Below are 20,080 nucleotides of genomic sequence, written 5' to 3'. Positions count from 1 at the left end.
GATTAGTGGGTGCCTGGGGCTGGATTCGTAGGGGAGAAGGGGAGCGACTGCTCCTGGCTGCGGGGTTTCCTTTCAGGGTGGTGAGTGTGTTCCACAATCGGATTGTGGGATGTTTGCACCACTCCGTGGTAGACTAAATGACCACCGAATTGGGCAACTTCAAATGGGTGAGTCTTGTGCTGCGTGAAATACCTCAGCGAAGCTGTTAAAAAGCCTCCGTGGAAAGAGATCAAACAAACGCGCAGTGCTGGGCGCCAGTCAAGGTCACTGGACCCAAAGTTAAGTAAATCCGGGCTTTTCATGGCCAGTCACCCGGAGCAAACTCTGTTAGCCGCCGCTCTCCCTCCAGACCGCTCTGCTGGCGGCTGCTCCTGGAAGGGCGAGGAGCTTTGGACAGAGTCCTGGGCCCACACTCTTCCTGCCTGTCAGCGAGGCGAGACCCCCAGCTCCGTTTCTCTGCACCAACCAAGGCCTGTGTGTTCCCGGCGAGAGCGGGAGCCGGGACTGGGGAGCAGCGAGCGATTATTCACGCCCCACGATGGACCTGTGAGTCTGGGCGATGATTAAAGCTGAGCTGCTCAGACGAAGAATGGATTATGGGCCCAACACTTCTTTCTCATCCGCTGGGACAAATTGGATCTAGGACTTGGATGCAAGTGGGGTTCTCTCCTCCTCTTTTGTTAGTGGTTTACTTTGGCAAATAGACAGCAACCTGGTGATTGCAAAACAATGGTTCAGAAGACATGTCAGAAAAAGAACACGTTTTCAGTTGCAAAGTATATGATACTAGGGGCCCAGTGCATGAATTCGTGCACCTTCACAGGCTGCGGTGGGCACTGGGGCAGGTCTTGGCTAGGCCCCTCCTGCCACAGTCTCCCCCTACCCCTCCCCATCATCCCCTGTCTGCCAGCAGCCCTGCTGATGGAACAGAGTGATTGGGGCAGGTGCCAGCAGCTGCTGCTCACACCCGCTGACAGCACCTAGGATCAGGGTCAGCACCGGGTACCAGCACCGGTGTAAATGTCGGTGGGACTCCGGCATGTGGAGCAAAGAATTTTCAGTAACCACCAGAGGCTTGCCCCAATGACAGTGACCGGTGACCCGTCTAGGTCTGGCACCCCCACTCACCTGCTCTGCCATCCCGCCATCCTGACACCTGCCATGTTCCACACTCTGCTGCCTGCTGCCAATACCAGCCATGTTCTGTGCATACCCCCTGGTGGTCAGTGCACATCATAGCAACCAGGTGTTCGGTTGTTCCGCCGTTTGATCTATTTGCATTTTAGCCTTTTATATAGGATAGGAGCTCACTCACCTATTAAAAATTAACAAAAGTTTTTAAATGTGATAGTACCCAGATAATCCAGGTTTAGACCAAAAGAGCATTAGGGTTTTGTTTTGTTTCATTTTTTGTCTTTTAAATACCATATGATTTGTATTACTTATTTTTTTATTTTTACATTTTTCAATTATAGATTACTTTTAGTATTATTTTGTACTAGGGGCCTGGTGTATGAATGTGTGTACCTTGAAAGGTACTGTGGGCCATGAGTCTAGGTTGGGCAAAGGGCCATATCTCCGCCCATCCTCCACACCCCTGGCCAGCCCCTCCCACTAAGGCCCCTGGTCCGCTGTCTGCCAACAGCCCCACTCCCACTGCTGCCACTCCCATGCACTAACAGCACTGGCCCTGCTCACCTGCTGACAGTGCAGAGTGATTGGGGCCAGCACCAGCAGCGGGTGCCAGTGGGGCTGGCGCCATCAGTGGGTGCAAGTGTGGGCTACTGGCCCCGATTGCCCCTGAGGGCTTCTCCACCTCCCCCTAACCCTGAGGGCTTCTCCCCCTCCCACTGACCTTGAGGGCTTCTTCACCTCTCCCTGCTCCTAAGGGGCGATCGGGGCAGCAGCCACCACTCACACACGCTGACAGTGCCAAGTGATTGGGACCCGCGCTGGGCACCAACAGTGGTGCAAGTGCAAGTGGGGCTGGCGCCAACAGCAGGTATGAAGGCCTGGTGGGACCACAGTGTATGGGAGCAAAGAATTTTCAGTGACCGCTAGAGGCTCACCCCAATGACAGCAGCCTTGGTTGGTGCCCCCACTCACCTGCTCCACCATCCCACCTCAGCCGATGCCTGCCATGTTCGGTGCTCTGCCACCTGCTGCCAACACCCACCATGTTCCATGCGCACCCCCTGGTGGTCAGCACACATCATAGTGACTGGTGGTTCAGTTGTTCTGCTGTTCAGTCTATTTGCATACTAGGGTTTTATATAGAGAGATTGGTTTCAGGTGTACATCATAGTGATAAAACATCATATCTTTTACAAAGTGTTCCCCTGATATTTCCAGTTCCCACCTAACACCATATATAGTTATTAAAATACTAGAGGCTCGGTGCACAAAATTCATGCACCCTCTCCAATCTGGGACCCCTCAAGGAATGTCCAACTGTCCTAAATGGGAGGTTGGACATCCCTCTAACAATCCAGAACTGCTGGCTCCCAAATACTCACCTGCCTTACTTCCTGATTGCCCCTAATTGCTTCTGCCTGCCAGCCAAATCACCCCCTAACCACTCCCCTGCTAGCCTGCTTGATGCCTAACTGCTCCCTTGCCAGCCTGATTGCCCCTAAATGCCCTCCCTTGCAAGCCTGGTCACCCCTAACTGCCCTCCCCTGCAGGCATGATCACCCCTAATTGCCTTCACCTACAGACCTTCCCCCGCCCACCCCAACTGCCCTTTCCTGCAGGCCCAGTTGCCCCCAACTTCCCTCCTCTGCTGGCCTGGTCACCCCTAATTGCCCTCCCCTGCAGGCTTGATTGCCCCCAACTGCCCTCTCTTGCAGGCCTGGTCCCTCCCAACTGCTCTCCCCTGCTGGCCATCTTGTGGTGGCCATCTTGTGTCCACATGGGGGCAGCCATCTTGTGTATTGGAGTGATGATCAATTTGCATATTTACAACTAAAAGGCAGAACTACTACCACCCAGAACTACAGAAAAGTTGGCTGAGTGGAAGTTCCACAACTAGAGAGGTGAAGAAAGCACAGTGAGACTGGTCAGAGGTGCACGGGCACAGAAAGTGCTGGCACCTGGATGTGCTGCTCTTTTCATTGGGAGGGAGATACAAGCTCCTGCTTGCTCTGAACTCCAGTTCCGGGTGAGACTCTGGGGGACCCAGCACATATGGGGAGAAACTGGACCATCTGGCATTGGGAACATGAGGGCGGCTTTCTCAGAAGTGCTCACGGTGATCATTGTTAGGTGCTGGACGTGGAGACCCGGGGACCTCTCTGATGCAGGGCTGACTGACAGCCATTGCTGTTTGCTCTGCCCCAGTGACTCCCAGAGACCCAACCCACCCAATTTACAACCCCACCCAAGCTGTGCACATCGGCTTTTGCATATGAATGGCCTGTCCTTTCTCTGTCTAAAACCTGTCAAACAGCAGCTGGGTCAGAGAGCCTCAGAGCTTCTAAAAGAAGGCCCAAGGCCCAGCAGCAGCAGCCGGCCTTGCTTCATAGCTGGGCCTCATCTGGGCACTTCTAAACCCAATACAAAGAGAAGGAATCTACAGATGTCTCTGTAGCTACTGCTGGGCAGCCCCAGACAGTGGCTGACCTTGCACCACCTTGGAGATCCAAGAGCCAGTGTACCCAGTGGTCAATGTGAGACCATTCAGATTACAACTCTTCACATCCATAAGAGAGACACTCAAGGGATAGATTCAGTGAGCACCAAAGTCCCACTGAAGCAAGTCCTGCCCCATAGGGGTGTCTCCTGCACAACAGATCTTCCAGTGTAGACACAGCTGGTCATCAAAGCCAATTGTCCTAGAGGTCAATTCCTCCCAGTAATACCAACAGCAATCAAGGATTAACCACAATAAGACTGTGCATACAGCCCACAAAGGGGTGCACCATGAGTGTCCACCTCAGATGACTGGGAAGTCTGAGCCACTGGTCCCTATAGGACACCTACCACCAAGGCCACTCTATAATTCAAGGAGACTTAGCAGCTACTCAGTACATAGAAACAAACACAGGGAAGCAGCCAAAATGAGGAGACAAAGAAACAAGTCACAAATGAAAAAAATGGATGAAAAACTGGATATAGAGTTCAAAACCATGATTATAAGTTTACTCAAGAATCTTCTAGAAAACTCTGAAAAATTTAGTGAGACCTTCAAGGATATGAAAAAAGACCAACTAGAAATTAAGCATACACTGACTGAAATAAAGAATAATATATAGAGATCCAACAGAAGACTAGAGGATCATAAGAATCAAGTCAAAGATTTGAAATACAAAGAAGCAAAAAACACCCAACTGGAAAAGAATAAAGAATCCAAAAATATGAAGATAGTGGAAGGAGCCCTCTGGGACAACTTCAAGTGTACCAACATCCAACTTATGGGGGTGCCAGAAGAAGCGTGGAAGAAAGAGGGACAGAGAGAAATATCAATGTGAGAGAAGCACACTGATTGGCTGCCTCCCGCATGAGTTCTGACCAGGGCCCAGGCCGGGGAGGAGCCTGCAACCAAAGTACATACCCTTGACCAGAATTGAACCTGGGACCCTTCAGAATGCAGGCTCATGCTCTAACCACAGAGCCAAACTGGCTAGGGCTATGTGTGGAATCTTAAAGCAAAACAACAACAACAAAAAAAAAAAACACTCATAGAAACAGATCAAAGGGATGGTAAGCAGAAGGGAGGGGGTTGAGGATGGGTGAAAAGGGGAAGGGAATATAGTCAATAATATTATGATAAGTTGGCATGGTGACAGATAAATACTAAAATTAATGGGTGATCACTTTGTAAGGTATAAAAATGTCCAATCGCTAAAACCAATATAACCAATATAAGATTATATACCGACTATACTTAAATTTTTGTAAATGTCTTTTGTAGGCAACAACAAAAAAGGCACATTTTCAAAAACATAGTGATAGCAAAATACAGTGTAATGCCAAACTGCTTAGTGAAAAGAAAATTAAATAAATGGTATCATGGTGACAATTTTATAAAAATATGAACAAATAGATCTAAAGGGCAGAAACAACTGTGGTGGTTTTGCTGGGGGGTGACTCTCTTTAAGGAGAGTGTGGTTTTGAGATGCAGTCAATGAGTAATATTCACCTCAATGTTGTTGGTTTTTAATGATTTTACGGTGGTCCGAAGGCTTCTTTAGGAAAGTATCTTCTCTCACCTTTTAGAATTCTGTGCACGGAAAGAGTTTTGACTAAATGTTTGTCATTCTCGTTGGGCAGGCTCCATTTCAGAGCTTTCACCCCTGGCAGTGTAGAAGTGTTGCCCATGAGGCACATGCTGCTGGCTCCCCAGCATGGAGGGTCCATGGACATGTTGTGGTACCATAGAAACTTGGCCTTCAGCTACGAGTCTCAGAATTAACATGTACGGCAACTTCAAATACATGGGTTTATTTTTCTTACGACTAACCTGCAAGGAAGTAGTTGCTAGCATAGCGGTTCTACGTCTCAAAACATCAGAACGAGTGTTTGTATAATTCTTTTTCCTTTTCCTGGCTGCAAGATTGCCTCTGAAGCTCCAGCCGCAGAAGTCACATCACATGTCACCGGAGATGAAGGGAAAAGGGGTGGACTGCCCCAGGCCACATAAAAGCTTTCTCAGATGTCCCCTCTACCCAGCCCAGAAAATTGTCACTCATACTTCATGGGCCAGAGCTCAGTGCTCGGTGTCTTTGTGAAAAGAGTATTTGGCTCTGAGCCTCCAAAATGGGAAATGGCAGCAGAGACACGAATGGGTATGACCTCCAGGTAGTCCGCCAAGAGGCCTGTGTGGATGAGTTCACTGCCGAGGTCTGAGAGTTGTGCACGGTGACTGTATCTGACGTGATGACATGGAGGTGGTGTTGGTTACGCCTCTGGACTATCTGCCAAATTCCGTCTAAGGAAAGGCACACTGGGTGTTTGTGTGCCTTAGGACTTTATTCACAAGAGCATTTAAAATGAGAAGAGCACCATGCTGGGTCCCGAGATACAGACAGTGCCCTCCCGGCCCCGCAGCACCGCCGCCTCCGTGGGCTGTTCTTCCCTCTCCCACCAAACGCAGCACCAGCCCGGACGGGCCCTGAGAGAAGAACTGCCATCCAAGCCATCTCTGGGCATTGTCCTCTACCCTCCCCAAGGAAGGAAGCCAAATAAACTCACAAACTAAAAAAGAAAGATTTAGTTTCCCCACAAGGGCATCTGCTATAAGCAGCATGTCAATTTTTTGTTTGTTTTTAAAAAATATATATTTTTTATTGATTTCTGAAAGGAAGGGAGAGGGAGAGAGAAATAGAAATATCCTATATAATAAAAGAGTAATATTCAAATTGTCCTTTTGAGTTCAACAAGGGGGTGGGGCTGGCTGGCCAACCACCCACAGCCCCTCCCCTGGCTGGCCCTACCCACCCCAATCAGGGGCAGGCCAGCCAGACCCCACCTGTGCATGAATTCGGGCACCGGGCCTCTAGTGATGTTATAATATTCAAAAAACAGTAAGAGTCTAGGCATGACCTACACAGAAACTCCTTTGATTTAATGTGAGTTGGATATTTTAAAGGGTTTGATTAATTTTACCTAACTCTTATTAGTGTTTTTATCTTTGAAGGCACGAAGTAACATGAGGCAATTGATGATGACACTTGAACACAGTAACAGGCAGGAACAACTCAAATACTCTCCTGACTGTAGACTAGATTAAGATATTCTTCAAACTGATGCTTTTGACAAAATCGACTTGCTGCCCTAGCTGGTTTGGCTCAGTGGATAGGGCATTGGTTTGCGAACTGAAGGGTTCTAGGTTCGATTCTGGTCAAGGGCACATGTCTGGGTTACGGGCTCAATCCCCAGTAGGGGGCATGCAGGAGGCAGCCAATCGGTCATTTTCATCATTGGTGTTTCTATCTCTCCCTCCCTTCTTTTTTTTTTTTTTTTTTAAATATATTTTATTGATTTTGTACAGAGAGGAAGGGAGAGAGATAGCGAGTTAGAAACATCGACAAGAGAGAGTCATCGATCAGCTGCCTCTTGCACACCCCCTACTGGAGATGTGCCCGCAACCAAGGTACATGCCCTTGACCGGAATCGAACCCGGGACCTTTCAGTCCCCAAGCCGACGCTCTATCCATTGAGCCAAACCGGTTTCGGCTCTCCTTCCCTTCTATCTGAAATAAAAAATATATATATATTTAAAAGACTATACATAAATTAATATGTACATGTTACCAGTATATTAAACATGTTAACACCAAAATAGCACTTTGCTCACTTGAAATTTTTTATTAAAGACGTTCAGATTTCAAATATTTTAGAAGTGGACAGGTGAAAACATGTTAGCTAGCCAGCTACAAAACACCAACGAAACTATTTCCATAACTCCCATCGGAGCGGAAGGTTGTCAGGAAATACACCCCTCCCCCTCCCCTGCGTGCTGTGGTGGCTGTGAGGACTGTGAGGGCGGACAAGTCCTTAAAAGAAACTGTCTCTGTGAATGTGTTCCAGAGTCCCAAGCTGAAGGGTTATCAGAAAGGAGATGTGAAGCTTGGAGGCCTTGGACCTGACCTTGAGTCCATCAGAGACAAAGTGAGTGTGGCGTGCATATAGTGTGTCTTCAGGCTGGGATTTGCCCATCTGTCTTTTAGCAAAAATTGTATAAGATGCCCTCCCAGAACCGAGCCCTCGTTCGAGTGTGTCACTCTGAATAGAGACACTTCTGAAATATCAGCGGTAACAGAGACCCGGGCGTTCCTCTCGCTGTAAAATAAAATCACTCAGCAAGGTTGTGTTCGTATCCGTCCACCGTTCGGTTTTGAAGGCCCGGGCAGAAAAGGGGGGCGCCTGGAGAGAGCCGTGCGTGCACGCGTGCGGGGCTTTCCCCCGAGTCGGCTGGTAATTGTGCGAGCGGCTGCAGGGAGACACTTAGGGTGAGAGTGCCCCAGCCCAGGAAGTGCACCCACTTTATTCTCTCCGCAGTGAAAGGAGATCTTCATTTAATGTGTTTTAACTGCAGTTGCACTCAAGGCATAAAAAGAGAGTACAGTTCAAAGTTGGAAGCAAAAATGAAAATAAATTGGGTAAATGCAACAAAGAAGAGGCTGAATGTGATTTAGCCGCTATGAAGGGACCCCTGGGTGTGCTATGCAGCCACGTGCCCCCCTTCACACACACACACACACACACACACACACACACACACACACACCCTTACCCAGAGAGGCTGCTTCTGGGAGAAACATCAGCTTGACCGGCAGCTCACTGTGTGGCTGAGACAATGCCAGGGACGCTTTAATAGCAAACAGGGAGCTGGCAGGAGCAGCCATCACTGTCACTCTGTTTCTCTGAAAGATGCAGAAACTAAGACAGCAGAAGGAATACGCGAAGCAGGTGAAGGAGTACAACATGAAGACCCTCTCCCTCCTGTCCCACCCGCCGGCGGCAAAGCCCGAGAACAGCCCCGGCCTCTCCCGGCAGAAGGTGAGACCGCGGAGGCAGCGCCCTCGCCCTCTCCACTAGAGTGAAAGGAAACCTTTGTTGCCTCACAGCTCAGTGGGCCCCGCGCTCCTGGGCACAGGGCGTGTTTTAGCTGCTGCCGTTCCTGCGGCTGCCCGTCACACAGCGTGGATGGAGCGTGATAGCCACACACAGGGCGCGGCAAGGTTAGCCTTCTCCTCTTCCCGTGCTCATTGCCTTCACTCACTAGCTTCCTTCTCACTATAGTGCTCCGGGGTTGCCGCATGATGAAGATCAAACAGGGGTTTGGTTTCTTTTCTTTTTTTTTAAAATAAATTTCATTTTTACTTTATTTTTTAATATATTTTTTTGATTTTCACAGAGAGGAAGAGAGAGGGACAGAGAGTTAGAAACATCGATGAGAAAGAATCATCGATCAGCTGCCTCTTGCACATTCCCTACTGGGGATGTGCCCACAACCAAGGTACATGCCCTTGCCCGGAATGGAACCCGTGACCTTTCAGTCCACAGACCGATGCTCTATCCACTGAGCCAAACCAGTCCCGGCAGGGGTTTGGTTTCTCAGTGAACCGGGATTGGTGGTTTCTGCTGTCGGTTTTTTCTCTGCAGTGAAGTGAGCCTTCAGGCAGTGGTGTTTTCGTGCTCTTGATGGGGCCCGTGTCCAAACGAAGTCCTTCATTGTTTCTCTCAAGCTCATTCTCCTACATTCTCCCCGGGGGTGGTCACATACAGCTCCCTCTATCCAAGGAAAATGATTTCATGAAATGCAGATGCTCTCTCTCGCAGCCATAGTCCTCCAACCGGGCACCACGTGCAGGGAGGGTTCCGTGGAGACAGCTCTGCCCACAGGCCCTGCTCAGGCCTGGGAAGGCCGGCCCGGTGCCTGCAGGAGTGCGCGCATGTTCTCTCTCACCAACCAGCTCCTGTCTTATTCACCGCCTGCCTTCCTCAGGCCTGCGCCTCCTCCTCCTCCTCCTCCTCGGAGTCATCCTGCTGCCCCTTTTTCTCTCCTTCCCCACCCCGTTAATGCCCGCACACGGGATTCCAGGCAGCCCGTCTGTCCTGAGGAGCTCACGGGCGCTGCCGCACAGCGAGGACTGCAGCTTCTCTCTCCTGAGGGCGTTTGATCCCTTCTAGGGCTCCGTCCCATCCCTTCCTGGGGTAGCCACCAACAAACTCTGGTGAAAATAGAAAACTGACATAAAGGCAGATTTAGAAATCACATTTAGAGATAACATTTTATTGAAATGCCTTTCAGAACTGACATCGCTCAGAAAAGAAAAGAAAGAAAACCTGCCTTTTCCAGTATCCATGTTTAGACAGTATACGAAAAAAGAAAAATAACAATTTCTAACCTCTAATAAGTGCTTGCCAGACTTCTGAGAGGCCAGGGGCAGGAGCAGCTGGTGTCACAATGGCAGTGCGATTTTCAGAGTAAATCTTGGTCTACATTGGTAGCAAGTCCTCTTTGGGCAGAAAGGTCTGTAACATCTCCTTTGACAAGTTTGGCTTTATCGGGACTGCTGGAGCTAACTCGGTCAAACGCACGGCAAATCTATTTTCAAGCACTGAATAAGGCTCTGCTTTATAAATAACGACAGAAGGTACTTTAAATCGCTAATTCTTGTGTGGCTGGTTTATGTTGCTTAAGCTGTAAGTTAATTTTTCTGCATTATTTGCATTTTCCATTTGATCTCCAAGTCCATACACATCTTACTACATTATTGTAGCAATAGCCTCCCCTTATATTATCAATAAATATTCCCTAAGACCACATTTAATTTAAGGAATCCAGGGCTTCCGTTTCAAATAAAATTTCACCTGTATGCTTTCAGGCTTTGGAATACGCTAAGACCATCCCCAAACCCAAACCTTCAAATCTGGCTGACCAGGCATCAAAGGAAAAGAAAAATCCAACCTCTGCTGGAGAAGACACGTTACCGGAGATCTCCCTGCTGGGCCTCCTGCAGAGCAGGCACGAGCGGGAGAAGCAGGCCGTGGCCGCCTTCAAAGTCCTGCACATCGTGTAGCGCCGGAGGGACCCCAGGGCTGGCCCGGGCCAGGACGCTCAGCCAGCCTCTCCGCTCCGTGGTGACCCGTCTCATCAGGCGCAGTCCGTGTGTGTGCTGCGTAGGATTTAAAATGTGGACCCTATTCTATTGTGGCGCCAGAGTGCACTTTCTAGGAAGAAATTTTTTAATTATTTATTTTCAAATCAGTTGAACTTTGGGCCTAATAAGAACCAGAGAATAAAGCCTTTGGGTTTTATGTGGGATCTTTTTATTTCTTAAACAATCTGTACCCTTCCTTAGCAATGAAAACCATGAAGTTACCCAAAAATAAATTTATCAACTTGAGTTTCTCTCTTTTACATCCCTGGTAATAAAGAAAAAGCAGAAACTCTTCAGTTTCTATAAGATGTACTCAAATTGGACTAATGACCAGTATATTCTGAGATACCATTTCCAAAACATTTACAACATGTTTAAATTTAGCCAAGGTCTCACACATGAGACTGGGAGAGCCCTGGCCTGGGTGGCTTGCTTGGTTGCAGTGTCATCCCACACAACAAGAGAAGGCAGTTCGATTCCCGGTCAGGGCACAAACCCAGTATCCGGTTCAATCCAGTCAGAGCGCATGTGGGAGGCAAACAATCAATGTTTCTCTCTCTCTCTCTCTCTCTCTCTCTCTCTCTCTCTCTCTCTCTCTCTCTCTCTGTGTGTGTGTGTGTGTGTGTGTGTGTGTGTGTGTGTCCTCCTTTCTCTAAAAATTATCCCAATGAAAAATAAATAAATATAAAAATAAGTAAGTAAAATTAGAAGTGCAGATACATGGAGATGTGCCCACTCAAGTTGAACAATCCCTTGTTGTTCCAAAGAGCATCACTATAATTAGAAATCCTCCAAGTCCAGAGAGACCAACTCAGGCAGTTTGAGCCGCACTTTGTCAAAGCTACTTACTCCAGACTTCTAGTGAAGACAATGGCATAGATACATGTGGTACCTGAATCATCCCACAGCCACATCAAAACTACAAGTAAACTACGGAACAAGCATCATTCAGAACCACCTGGAATCTAGCTACATGGAAGTCATACATCTAGGGATTTAAAGAAGAAGCCACATTGAGACTGGTAGGAGCGGCAGAGATGTGGGACAGGCGGGTCCCACACACATGTGTGGTGGTTTAAAATCGAGAGGGCTTTGGCCAGGTAGCTCAATTGGTTAGAGCATTGTCTTCGTATGCCAAAGTTGCAGGCTCCTTTCCCAGTCAGCATATACAAGAATCAACCAATGAATGCATAAATAAGTGGAATAACAAATTGATGATTCTCTCTCTCTCTCTCTCTCTCTCTCTCTATCTATCTATCTATCTCTATCTCTATCTCTCTCCTCTGCCCACATGCACACTCTAACTCTTGCTCACTCTCACTCTGTAAAAAAATCAGTAAGATTTTTTAAATAAAATAAAATTGGGAGGGATGTCTCAGCTACAGAGGTCCCCCCTGAGGAGTGAGGGTTCCCAGAGCCAGGAAGAGAGGTCCCCATAACTTCTGGCTGTGAAAACCAGCAGGGATCGTGGCTGAGTGAGACAGAGGCTGCTGGAGTCCCACGCAGTTCCCCTTAAGGGCTCACACAGGGACTTACTCAGACTCACTCCCTCTGAGCTCCAGTGCTGAGCAGCAGCTTGAAAGGAACCAGGGACATAAAGGGAGAAACTGAATTGTCTGACATCAGAGCAAGTACTGAGGGGAAATTTTCTGCCAGAAAAATGTCCTGGCAGTGACCATTGTTCCTTTTTGGAGACCCCACCCCCCATAGAGCTGGCAGATGGGCACTATGTGTGGATCTCCATCAATCAGGTTCACACTCTTTGCCCAGATTCCCTGAGATCCTGCCCTGCCCAAGCCATTTCCAAGTGGCTTTCCCATACAAATGGCCTTTCGTGTCTCATGATTTGAACTTTTCTAAAATCTCTCAAATAAATAGATCTGGTGTCTGTGTATCCCATACCTCTCAATAAGTTACCCCAAGCCTGACACAGTGGCAGCTTAGCATCTCCTGGGTACCTCCCAGCCCAGCATAGGTGGCTATCTGCATATCACTCTATAGCTGTGCCGGCTGGCCCCAGGGAGGGCACAGGCCATGGGCAGACCTCGCACCTGGTAGACAGCTTCAAACCACACCAGATATTAACCCTTTACCTCCACAAGTGACACACTCAAGGGGGCAGACTTGGTGGGCACCAAAGCCCCACTGAAGCTAGTCCTGCTCTACAGGCTCAACTCCTGAACAGAAGTTCCTCTGCTGTAGTTGTAGCTGGTAACTTATGGGCCTGGGCCTCAATCCCTCCCAATGACGCCAACAGCACTCAAGGCTCAACTACAACAGGACAGTCCACACAGTCCATACAGGAGCGCCCCACTCAAGTGACTGGGGAGGCTGCACCACTGGACCCTATAGGACACTTGTTACACAGACCACTCTAACAAGACTGGGAGATGCAGCAGGTCTACCTAACACATAGAAAACAGACAAAATGCAGAGACAAAGAATCAGGTCCTAAATGGGGGGGGGGGGGGGAGGGGGGAGAAAGAAAAGAGAAATTTCCAGAAAAAAGAACTAAATGAAATGAAGGCAAGCAAACAGATCCAGAGTTCAAAACAATGGTTATAATGATGCTCATGGAACTTAGTGAGAACTTCAAAGGCTTGAAAAAGGACATAGAAACCATTAAAAAAAAAATGAGGTTGGTTTGGTTCAGTGGTTTGGTTATGGACCAAAAAGTCCCAGTTTCTATTACAGTCAAGGGCACATACCTCAGTTGCAGACTCCTCCCAAGCCCATGCCCTGGCTGGGGCATGTGCAGGAAGCAACCAATCAATGTGCTTCTCTCACATCAATGTTTCTCTCTGTCTTTCCCTCTTTTTCCACTCTCTTTAAAATAAAAACAATGCAAAAATATCCACAGATGAAGAATTAAAAAAAAAAAAAGAAAGAAAGACCATGTCAGAAATAAAGGATACACTAATACACTGACAGATGAATAATTTATAGGGAATTAACAGTAGAGTGTATGAAAATGAGAACCAAATCAGCTATTTGGAATATAAGCAAAAACAAGCAAACAAACAAAAAGCCACCCAATCAAAACAGCACACATACACACACACACACACACACACACACACACACACACACACAAAAAAAAAAAAAAAAAAAAAAAAAAAAGAAAAAAGAAACCAGAAAATATTAAGGATAGTGTAAGTAGCCTCTGGAACAACTTCAAGTGTACTAACATTTATATCATGGGGTGTGGAGGAAGAAGAGAGAAAACAAGAAATTGAAAAATAATGACAGTAAACTTCTCTAACCTGTGAAGGAAATATATATATAAACCTAAGTGACTGTTTGACCACTTGACCATTTGACTGGTAGCTATGATGCAACTGACCACTAGGGGGCAGACACTCAATGCACAAGCATAGAAACATGGAACAGACTGATGAATCTCAGAGGGAAGGGGGCACAGGGAGGGCCGGAAGAGAGTAACCAAAGATCTTATATGCACACTAGAGGTCCGGTGCACAGATTTGTGCATTAGTGGGGTCCCTCGGCCTGGTCTGTGGGGATCAGGCTGAAACTGTCAGTCTGACATTCCCCAAGGAGTTCTGGATTGTGAGAAGCCACAGGCCAGGCCAAGGGACCCACTGGTGCATGGGCCTCTAGGAGGCATATAAGTCCAGGAAGCACAGAGAGTCCCAAACAAGATGAACCTAGAGAGGTCCACACCAAGACACATCATAAGTAAGGTACAAATGGTTAAAGACAAAGACAGAGTCTTAAAAGCAACAAGAGAAAGCAGTTAGTTACTGATTTCTCAACAAAAACTCTGCAGGGTAGAAGGGAGTGGCAAGAAATATTCAAAGTGATGAACAGCAAAGAACTACAACCAAGAATCCTCCACCCAAGGAAGCGATCATTTATTGTAGAATCAAAGGATATATAAAGAACTTTCCAGGCAATAAAAAGTTAAAGGAGTTCATCACCATCAAACCAGTATTATATGAAATGTTAAAGGCTCTTCTTTAATAAGAAGAAAACAATTAAAAATATGAACAATAAAATGGTAATAAAGACATGTATCAACAACTTAAATTTTAAAATTGCCCTGGCTGGTGTTCTCAGTGATTAGAGCATCAGCTGACACACCAAAAGGTCATGGGTGCAATTCCTGATCAAGGGCACATACCTGGGTTGCAGGTTCAATTCCCAGCCCCTGTCTGGGCACATGCAGGAGGCAACCAATCAATGTCTCTCACATAGATCTCTCTCTCTCTCTCTCTCTCTCTCTCTCTCTCTCTCTCTTTCTCCCCCCCCCCCAACCCTCCTTTCACTCTCTCTAAAAAAGTCAATGGAAAAAATATCCTCATGCCTTAACTGGTTTGGCTCAGTGGATAGAGCATCAGCCTGGATCATGAAGGGTCCCAGGATAAATTCCAGTCAAGGGCACAAACCCATGTTGCAGTCTTGATCCACAGTAGGGGGCATACAGGAGGCAGCCAATCGATGATTCTCTATCATCATTGATGTTTCTATCTCTTTCTTCCTCTTCCTTCCTCTCTGAAAGCATATATGTATATGTATATTTAATATATATTTTTAAAAGAAAAAATATCCTCAGATGGTGATTAACAACAACAACAACAAAAACAAACCACACAAACAAAACAAAAACAAACAAAATAAATGAAAAGGCAAAACAGAAACCAACTCATAGATCCAGAGAACATTTTGACAGTTGACAGATGGAAGGGGTTAAGGGTTATGAAGTACAAATTGATTGTTACAATATAGCCATGGGGATATAAAGTAGAGCGTAGGGAATACAGTCAATAATATTGTAATAACTATGTATGGTGTCCGATGGGTATAAGATTTATCTGGATGATCACTTAGTAAGTTATATAAGGCCTAATAACCTAAAACTAATGTAATATTGCATATCAATTATAATTAAAAAATTAAAATGGCCCATCCAGTGTTGCTCAGTGGTTGAGCATCAACCTAGGAACCAGGAGATCACAGTTCCATTCCAAGTCAGGGCACATTCCTGGATTTTAGGCTCAATCCCCAGTAGGGGACATGCAAGAGGCAGATGTTGGAAGATTCTCTCCCATCATTGATGTTTCTATCTCTCTTTTCCTTCCTCTTTCTGAAATCAATAAAAACGTATTTCAAAAAAATAAATAACAAAAAAAATTTTTTTTAAAGCTACTTATTCCAAGTATATAAATTTGCTAGGCATTTTGCCATCACAAATATCTTAAAATATTATCAAATATGTGCTTTTACACAAAAAATTAGATAAGACAAAAGCATTCCAAAGTTTACTACTGAATGTCAATGAATATTTTGTACTTTTTTTTAATCTTTTGAAATTGAATGACCATTATAAAATTCCCAGATCTTAAATAATTCTAGATTATTTAAGTTTTTTTCTTATTTGCTTGTATTAGATTGTCATTACATCATTAGATGACCATATCCAGAAATGGACAATTTTAACAATGATTTAAGACAGACCTACTATGTGCACTGGTAGCATAGGACTAGCTTTGGAGATTTACTCCTATGTTGTATACGGTTTACATAAGCCATGATGTGGTATAAAATCTGCCTGTACTTAACCTTCTCTTAAAACTGGAAGCAATTAGAATTGCAAATATGGAAAGAAAACAAGTATCCAAAGATAAACACCAAAGTGACAACTCATGTTTCATTGGTGTCATACATGAAGAGTTATTTCAGAAAAATCAAAGCTCAAGCGGCTTCAGAATATATTTGTATTTTGAAGGAATACATAGGAACCTTCAGGGTACATAGTAAAGACTTCTTAGAAAGGTAACATAAAATGATTTTTACAGCCTTAAATTTAAAGTTATTCTGGAAGATAATATAAAGCCCATAGAGACACTTCTATATTTCTATATTAAAAAGACAGGGTAAATTTTTAAAATACTTCATTTCTATTAGAGTATCTTAAAATAATTTAGAGCTTGAAACAGGTTTTTTGTTGTTGTTGTTTTGTTTTGTGTTTTTTTTTTTGTTTTTTTTTTTATCAATTGTCCATTTTTCAGAAGAGAAAATGGAGACCCAGAAAGGACACATGACTGAGGGCGGTCAGTCCCTGTGCTAGTCATGGAGGAGCAATCAGGTCTAAATTCCCATCTTTCAACACCAAGGACAGCACAGCTGGGTTATTTGTCCATGGGAAGAGTAGGTTCTTGTTTTACATGTGGGCAAGGAGTATGTAGCTAATATGGATTCATTTTCAGACCTGAACGTCTGTAATTAATTCCATAGTCAGAAATCTGCATTACTACGCACGTTATCATAGTCTTAACATGTACAATCTGGCAACTTAGTTAGTTACTACACTGATAAAGTTTAAGAGACATGTATAAAGCAACTCAGCTTTTAACCATTTAAAGAGATACTATTTCAATTTTTTCCCAGAACTTTAAAAACCTTTCCTTAACTATATCTCTCTTAGCCTAAGCATTGTTAAGTCCTTCCAGCATTTTCACACATTACCCCACACTTAGGTAGAGCAGGTTATATATTATAATTCAGTTCATGGGCAAGCAACATTTCAAAGGATCTTTACTCCCAATGCAAGTTTTTAACGAAAGACTATAAAACATCAAAGTTCTTTGTAAATAAATAGTGACAAATGGCATCTAAAATGACTTTGGCTAGAAAAAAAAGAAATAGGGCATATTCATTAAATGTTTGCGGTTGAAATCACAGAATGGAACAAAATACCCCTTCATCTGGCCTCCAGTCACCTCACAGAGATACAATCCAGCAGGAAGAGAGTCCGCAAAACCAGTGAATGACAAACAATGTTTGCCGCTTCTTTGAAGTCAATTGTATCAGTGACAATAACATTGATCTTGCATCAACCCGAGTGGACCAGTGACCAATTTCTATAGTATTTCTGTTCCAGATATTTAAGAAGTAAAAACAATATGCCTACTGGAAAGCAAGGGACTTTACACTTAAGAGATACCATGATGGAGGGCCTGTATTTTACCAGACGTTATATATGGCAGTGCCTAGTCTGCCTAATCACCATGAACGGGGACCGTTAAACTACATATCATCTCACTATAGCACCTTTTTGTTTCAGCTTGAGTTTCCACTGAGCACATCCTCTTTCAGGGGCCTTTTCGACAAGTAGTGAATTGAATGACAGCTGTCTTCATGGTATTGTTTTTTACCGAACTGAGACTCTTGGGAGTTATCTAGAAACCAACTCAAGAAAAGACAATGTTGAGGAGTGAATAAAAGGTAAGCCTAGCAGAGGCGCCAATGCCTGACGCTTCCAACCGGGGCCTTATTACTGGCTAGTGGACTATCGTCAGAACGTCAGAGCAGCCGAAGCCGGTTTGGCTCAGTGGATAGAGCGTCGGTCTGCGGACTGAAAGGTCCCAGGTTCGATTCCGGTCAGGGGCATGTACCTTGGTTGCGGGCACATCCCCGGTAGGGGGTGTGCAAGAGGCAGCTGATTGATGTTTCTCTCTCATCGACGTTTCTAGCTCTCTCTCCCTCTCCCTTCCTCTCTGTAAAAAATCAATAAAACATATTTTTTAAAAAAAACACATCAGAGCAAGCATGCACGTGCACAGCCTCGCCTTAGTGAGAAAGTGGCCCTTCCCCGGGGGGCTATTATCTGGGAGTTGTTTGAAACACATGCAGTAATTATAAAAGCACTAGACCTCACTGAGAACTTTAGTTTACAGCAAATGGTCTACAATAGCAGACTAGATAAATTCAGGGGGGATTCTATTTAATTACTTATTGAAAAACAGCAGAAAAGGAATTAAATTTGTATGACAGTCTGCAGATATCAGGGCTAGTTTGGCTCATTCCAAGATGTACTTCAAAACATCTATAACCATTATATTAGAAGCAGCATTTGAAAATATAAAGTTCTTAAGGAAAAAGCAAAATTGCTCTCCTAAAAGCATCTTTTTAAATGATTCCCTTTTCTTTTAGAGTAAGAACCTTGAATGATACATATTTCATCTAATTCTCAAGAATCCATAGGCTCACTACAGGACGTCTCCTACTGCTAAGTGTGTTTTCATAACTTCTATTCCTAATGGGTAAGAACAGAGACAAAAAGATGCATGAATACTCCATTTCCCTCTTTAGTTGTTTTCCCAGGGAAGAAAGATTTAGCACAGTAGCACAAAGTGAAATTCCTTCAATATTGTGGGTTTTGTTTATCCATAGTGGCTCATTCCCTGCTCTATCCCTGATTATAAGGAGTTGTCTATATTGCCAGACAAAACTTGTATACTATAAAAGCAAAATAAAGGAGAAATATGTATCCCAATAAAATTTTTATTTAGACATTTATTCCACTTTTTAAAATATATTGAAGTGGGATCTCAGAATAGCTAAAAATCTGATAATCAGAGTTGTCCCTTCACCCCATTGCCTCCAGACTAAGTACATTTTTCTCTACTCTCCCTGTAGAGCGAGTACGCAGAGTATGAAGCAAAACCCCAGCTTTCTCACAAAGGTATAAGAAAACAAAACATACCCACTTTCCAAGCAAACATTCGGTCAATGAAAAGCAAAAGGTTTTGGAGAGCAGATTTTTTCATTCCTTTGTTTATTTCATTCCCCGTCTTAAGATTCCGATTCCTCAGGTTTGGTTACTAAATTTCAGCTTAGTGAAATAACTGGGAAAGTGGGTTTTCCCCGAATGGAGGAAAGAATCACATACCAGCTTTTTCAGCTCTCTGCTCCTCAGCACAGGGGCTCTCTGGGTATGCGGGGGCGGGGGGGGGGGGGGGGGGCTGGCTTTGTCTCCCTGCTGCCTCTCCATTGCCCTTTCCCTCTCCCTTTGCAACGTAAGTAATTAATTTTCAATAAGCTACATAAATGGTCTTCTGCATTTCAATAGTCTAACAGGTTGAGAGGATCGCAATGATATGAGCATTTCCCACAAACATATTCAGCGAAGCCTTGGAGATATCTGACAAGATTGCAGAAATGGCCTTTACTGAGCTGACAGCCTGAGCCCAGCCTGGTGCCGGGCTGCTCAGGGGGGTCCCGGCTCCTGTGGGAGATGTCCACATAGCAGACCCCCTCATGGGGCACATCTGACAGTGAAGGAAGGAACCTTCAGGAAGTCAGCATCCGACAAGCTCACAGGCTCTGCACGGGGTAATTTGGGCGCCAATGGACTGTTTCCTGGATGGTGCATTTGTCTCACAGAATAAACCTTATGCTTCTGCTTTTTCCAAACATCCACCGAAGTCACTCCCTGGAGCCTGGGTGGCCTTGCTGAGACAGGCAGCGTTCGGAAGCGGGGCTGATGGAGTCCCTAATTTGTTGTCTCTACGTAACATGGACGATCTCCATCACACAAACCTCAAGCACCAATTTCTAATGAAACCTTTAGATGAATATCAAAGAACAATTTAGCCGTGTCTAATATTTTAATTAGATTATATTCTCAATTTAACCCATTAAACTTCCTTTGATGATCCCCATATTTA

General features: G+C 45.2%; 1 protein-coding gene across 5 annotated transcripts in view; it reads left to right on the top strand.

The window, feature by feature from the left end:
• The window catches only part of JHY (junctional cadherin complex regulator), a 105,374-nt gene extending 94,544 nt beyond the window's left edge, over window positions 1-10,830 (top strand). For 4 of the 5 annotated variants that reach the window (XM_084868427.1, XM_084868429.1, XM_084868428.1 and 1 more), the window contains exons 6-8: window positions 7,531-7,611; window positions 8,374-8,502; window positions 10,335-10,830. In XM_084868427.1, the coding sequence (XP_084724553.1) occupies window positions 7,531-7,611; window positions 8,374-8,502; window positions 10,335-10,529 (405 nt within the window). In that variant the 3' untranslated portion in view covers window positions 10,530-10,830. The remainder of the gene's footprint in view (window positions 1-7,530; window positions 7,612-8,373; window positions 8,503-10,334) is intronic. The other variant, XM_084868431.1, reaches the window with a different exon arrangement.
• Window positions 10,831-20,080: the final 9,250 nt, after the last annotated feature.

Source organism: Pipistrellus hanaki (genome assembly GCF_964339955.1).
Source record: "Pipistrellus hanaki genome assembly, chromosome: 19".
In the NCBI taxonomy this organism is placed as follows: Eukaryota; Metazoa; Chordata; class Mammalia; order Chiroptera; family Vespertilionidae; genus Pipistrellus; species Pipistrellus hanaki.
The sequence above is the reverse complement of the archived record's forward strand: the minus strand, read 5'-3'. Positions and strand labels throughout refer to the sequence as shown.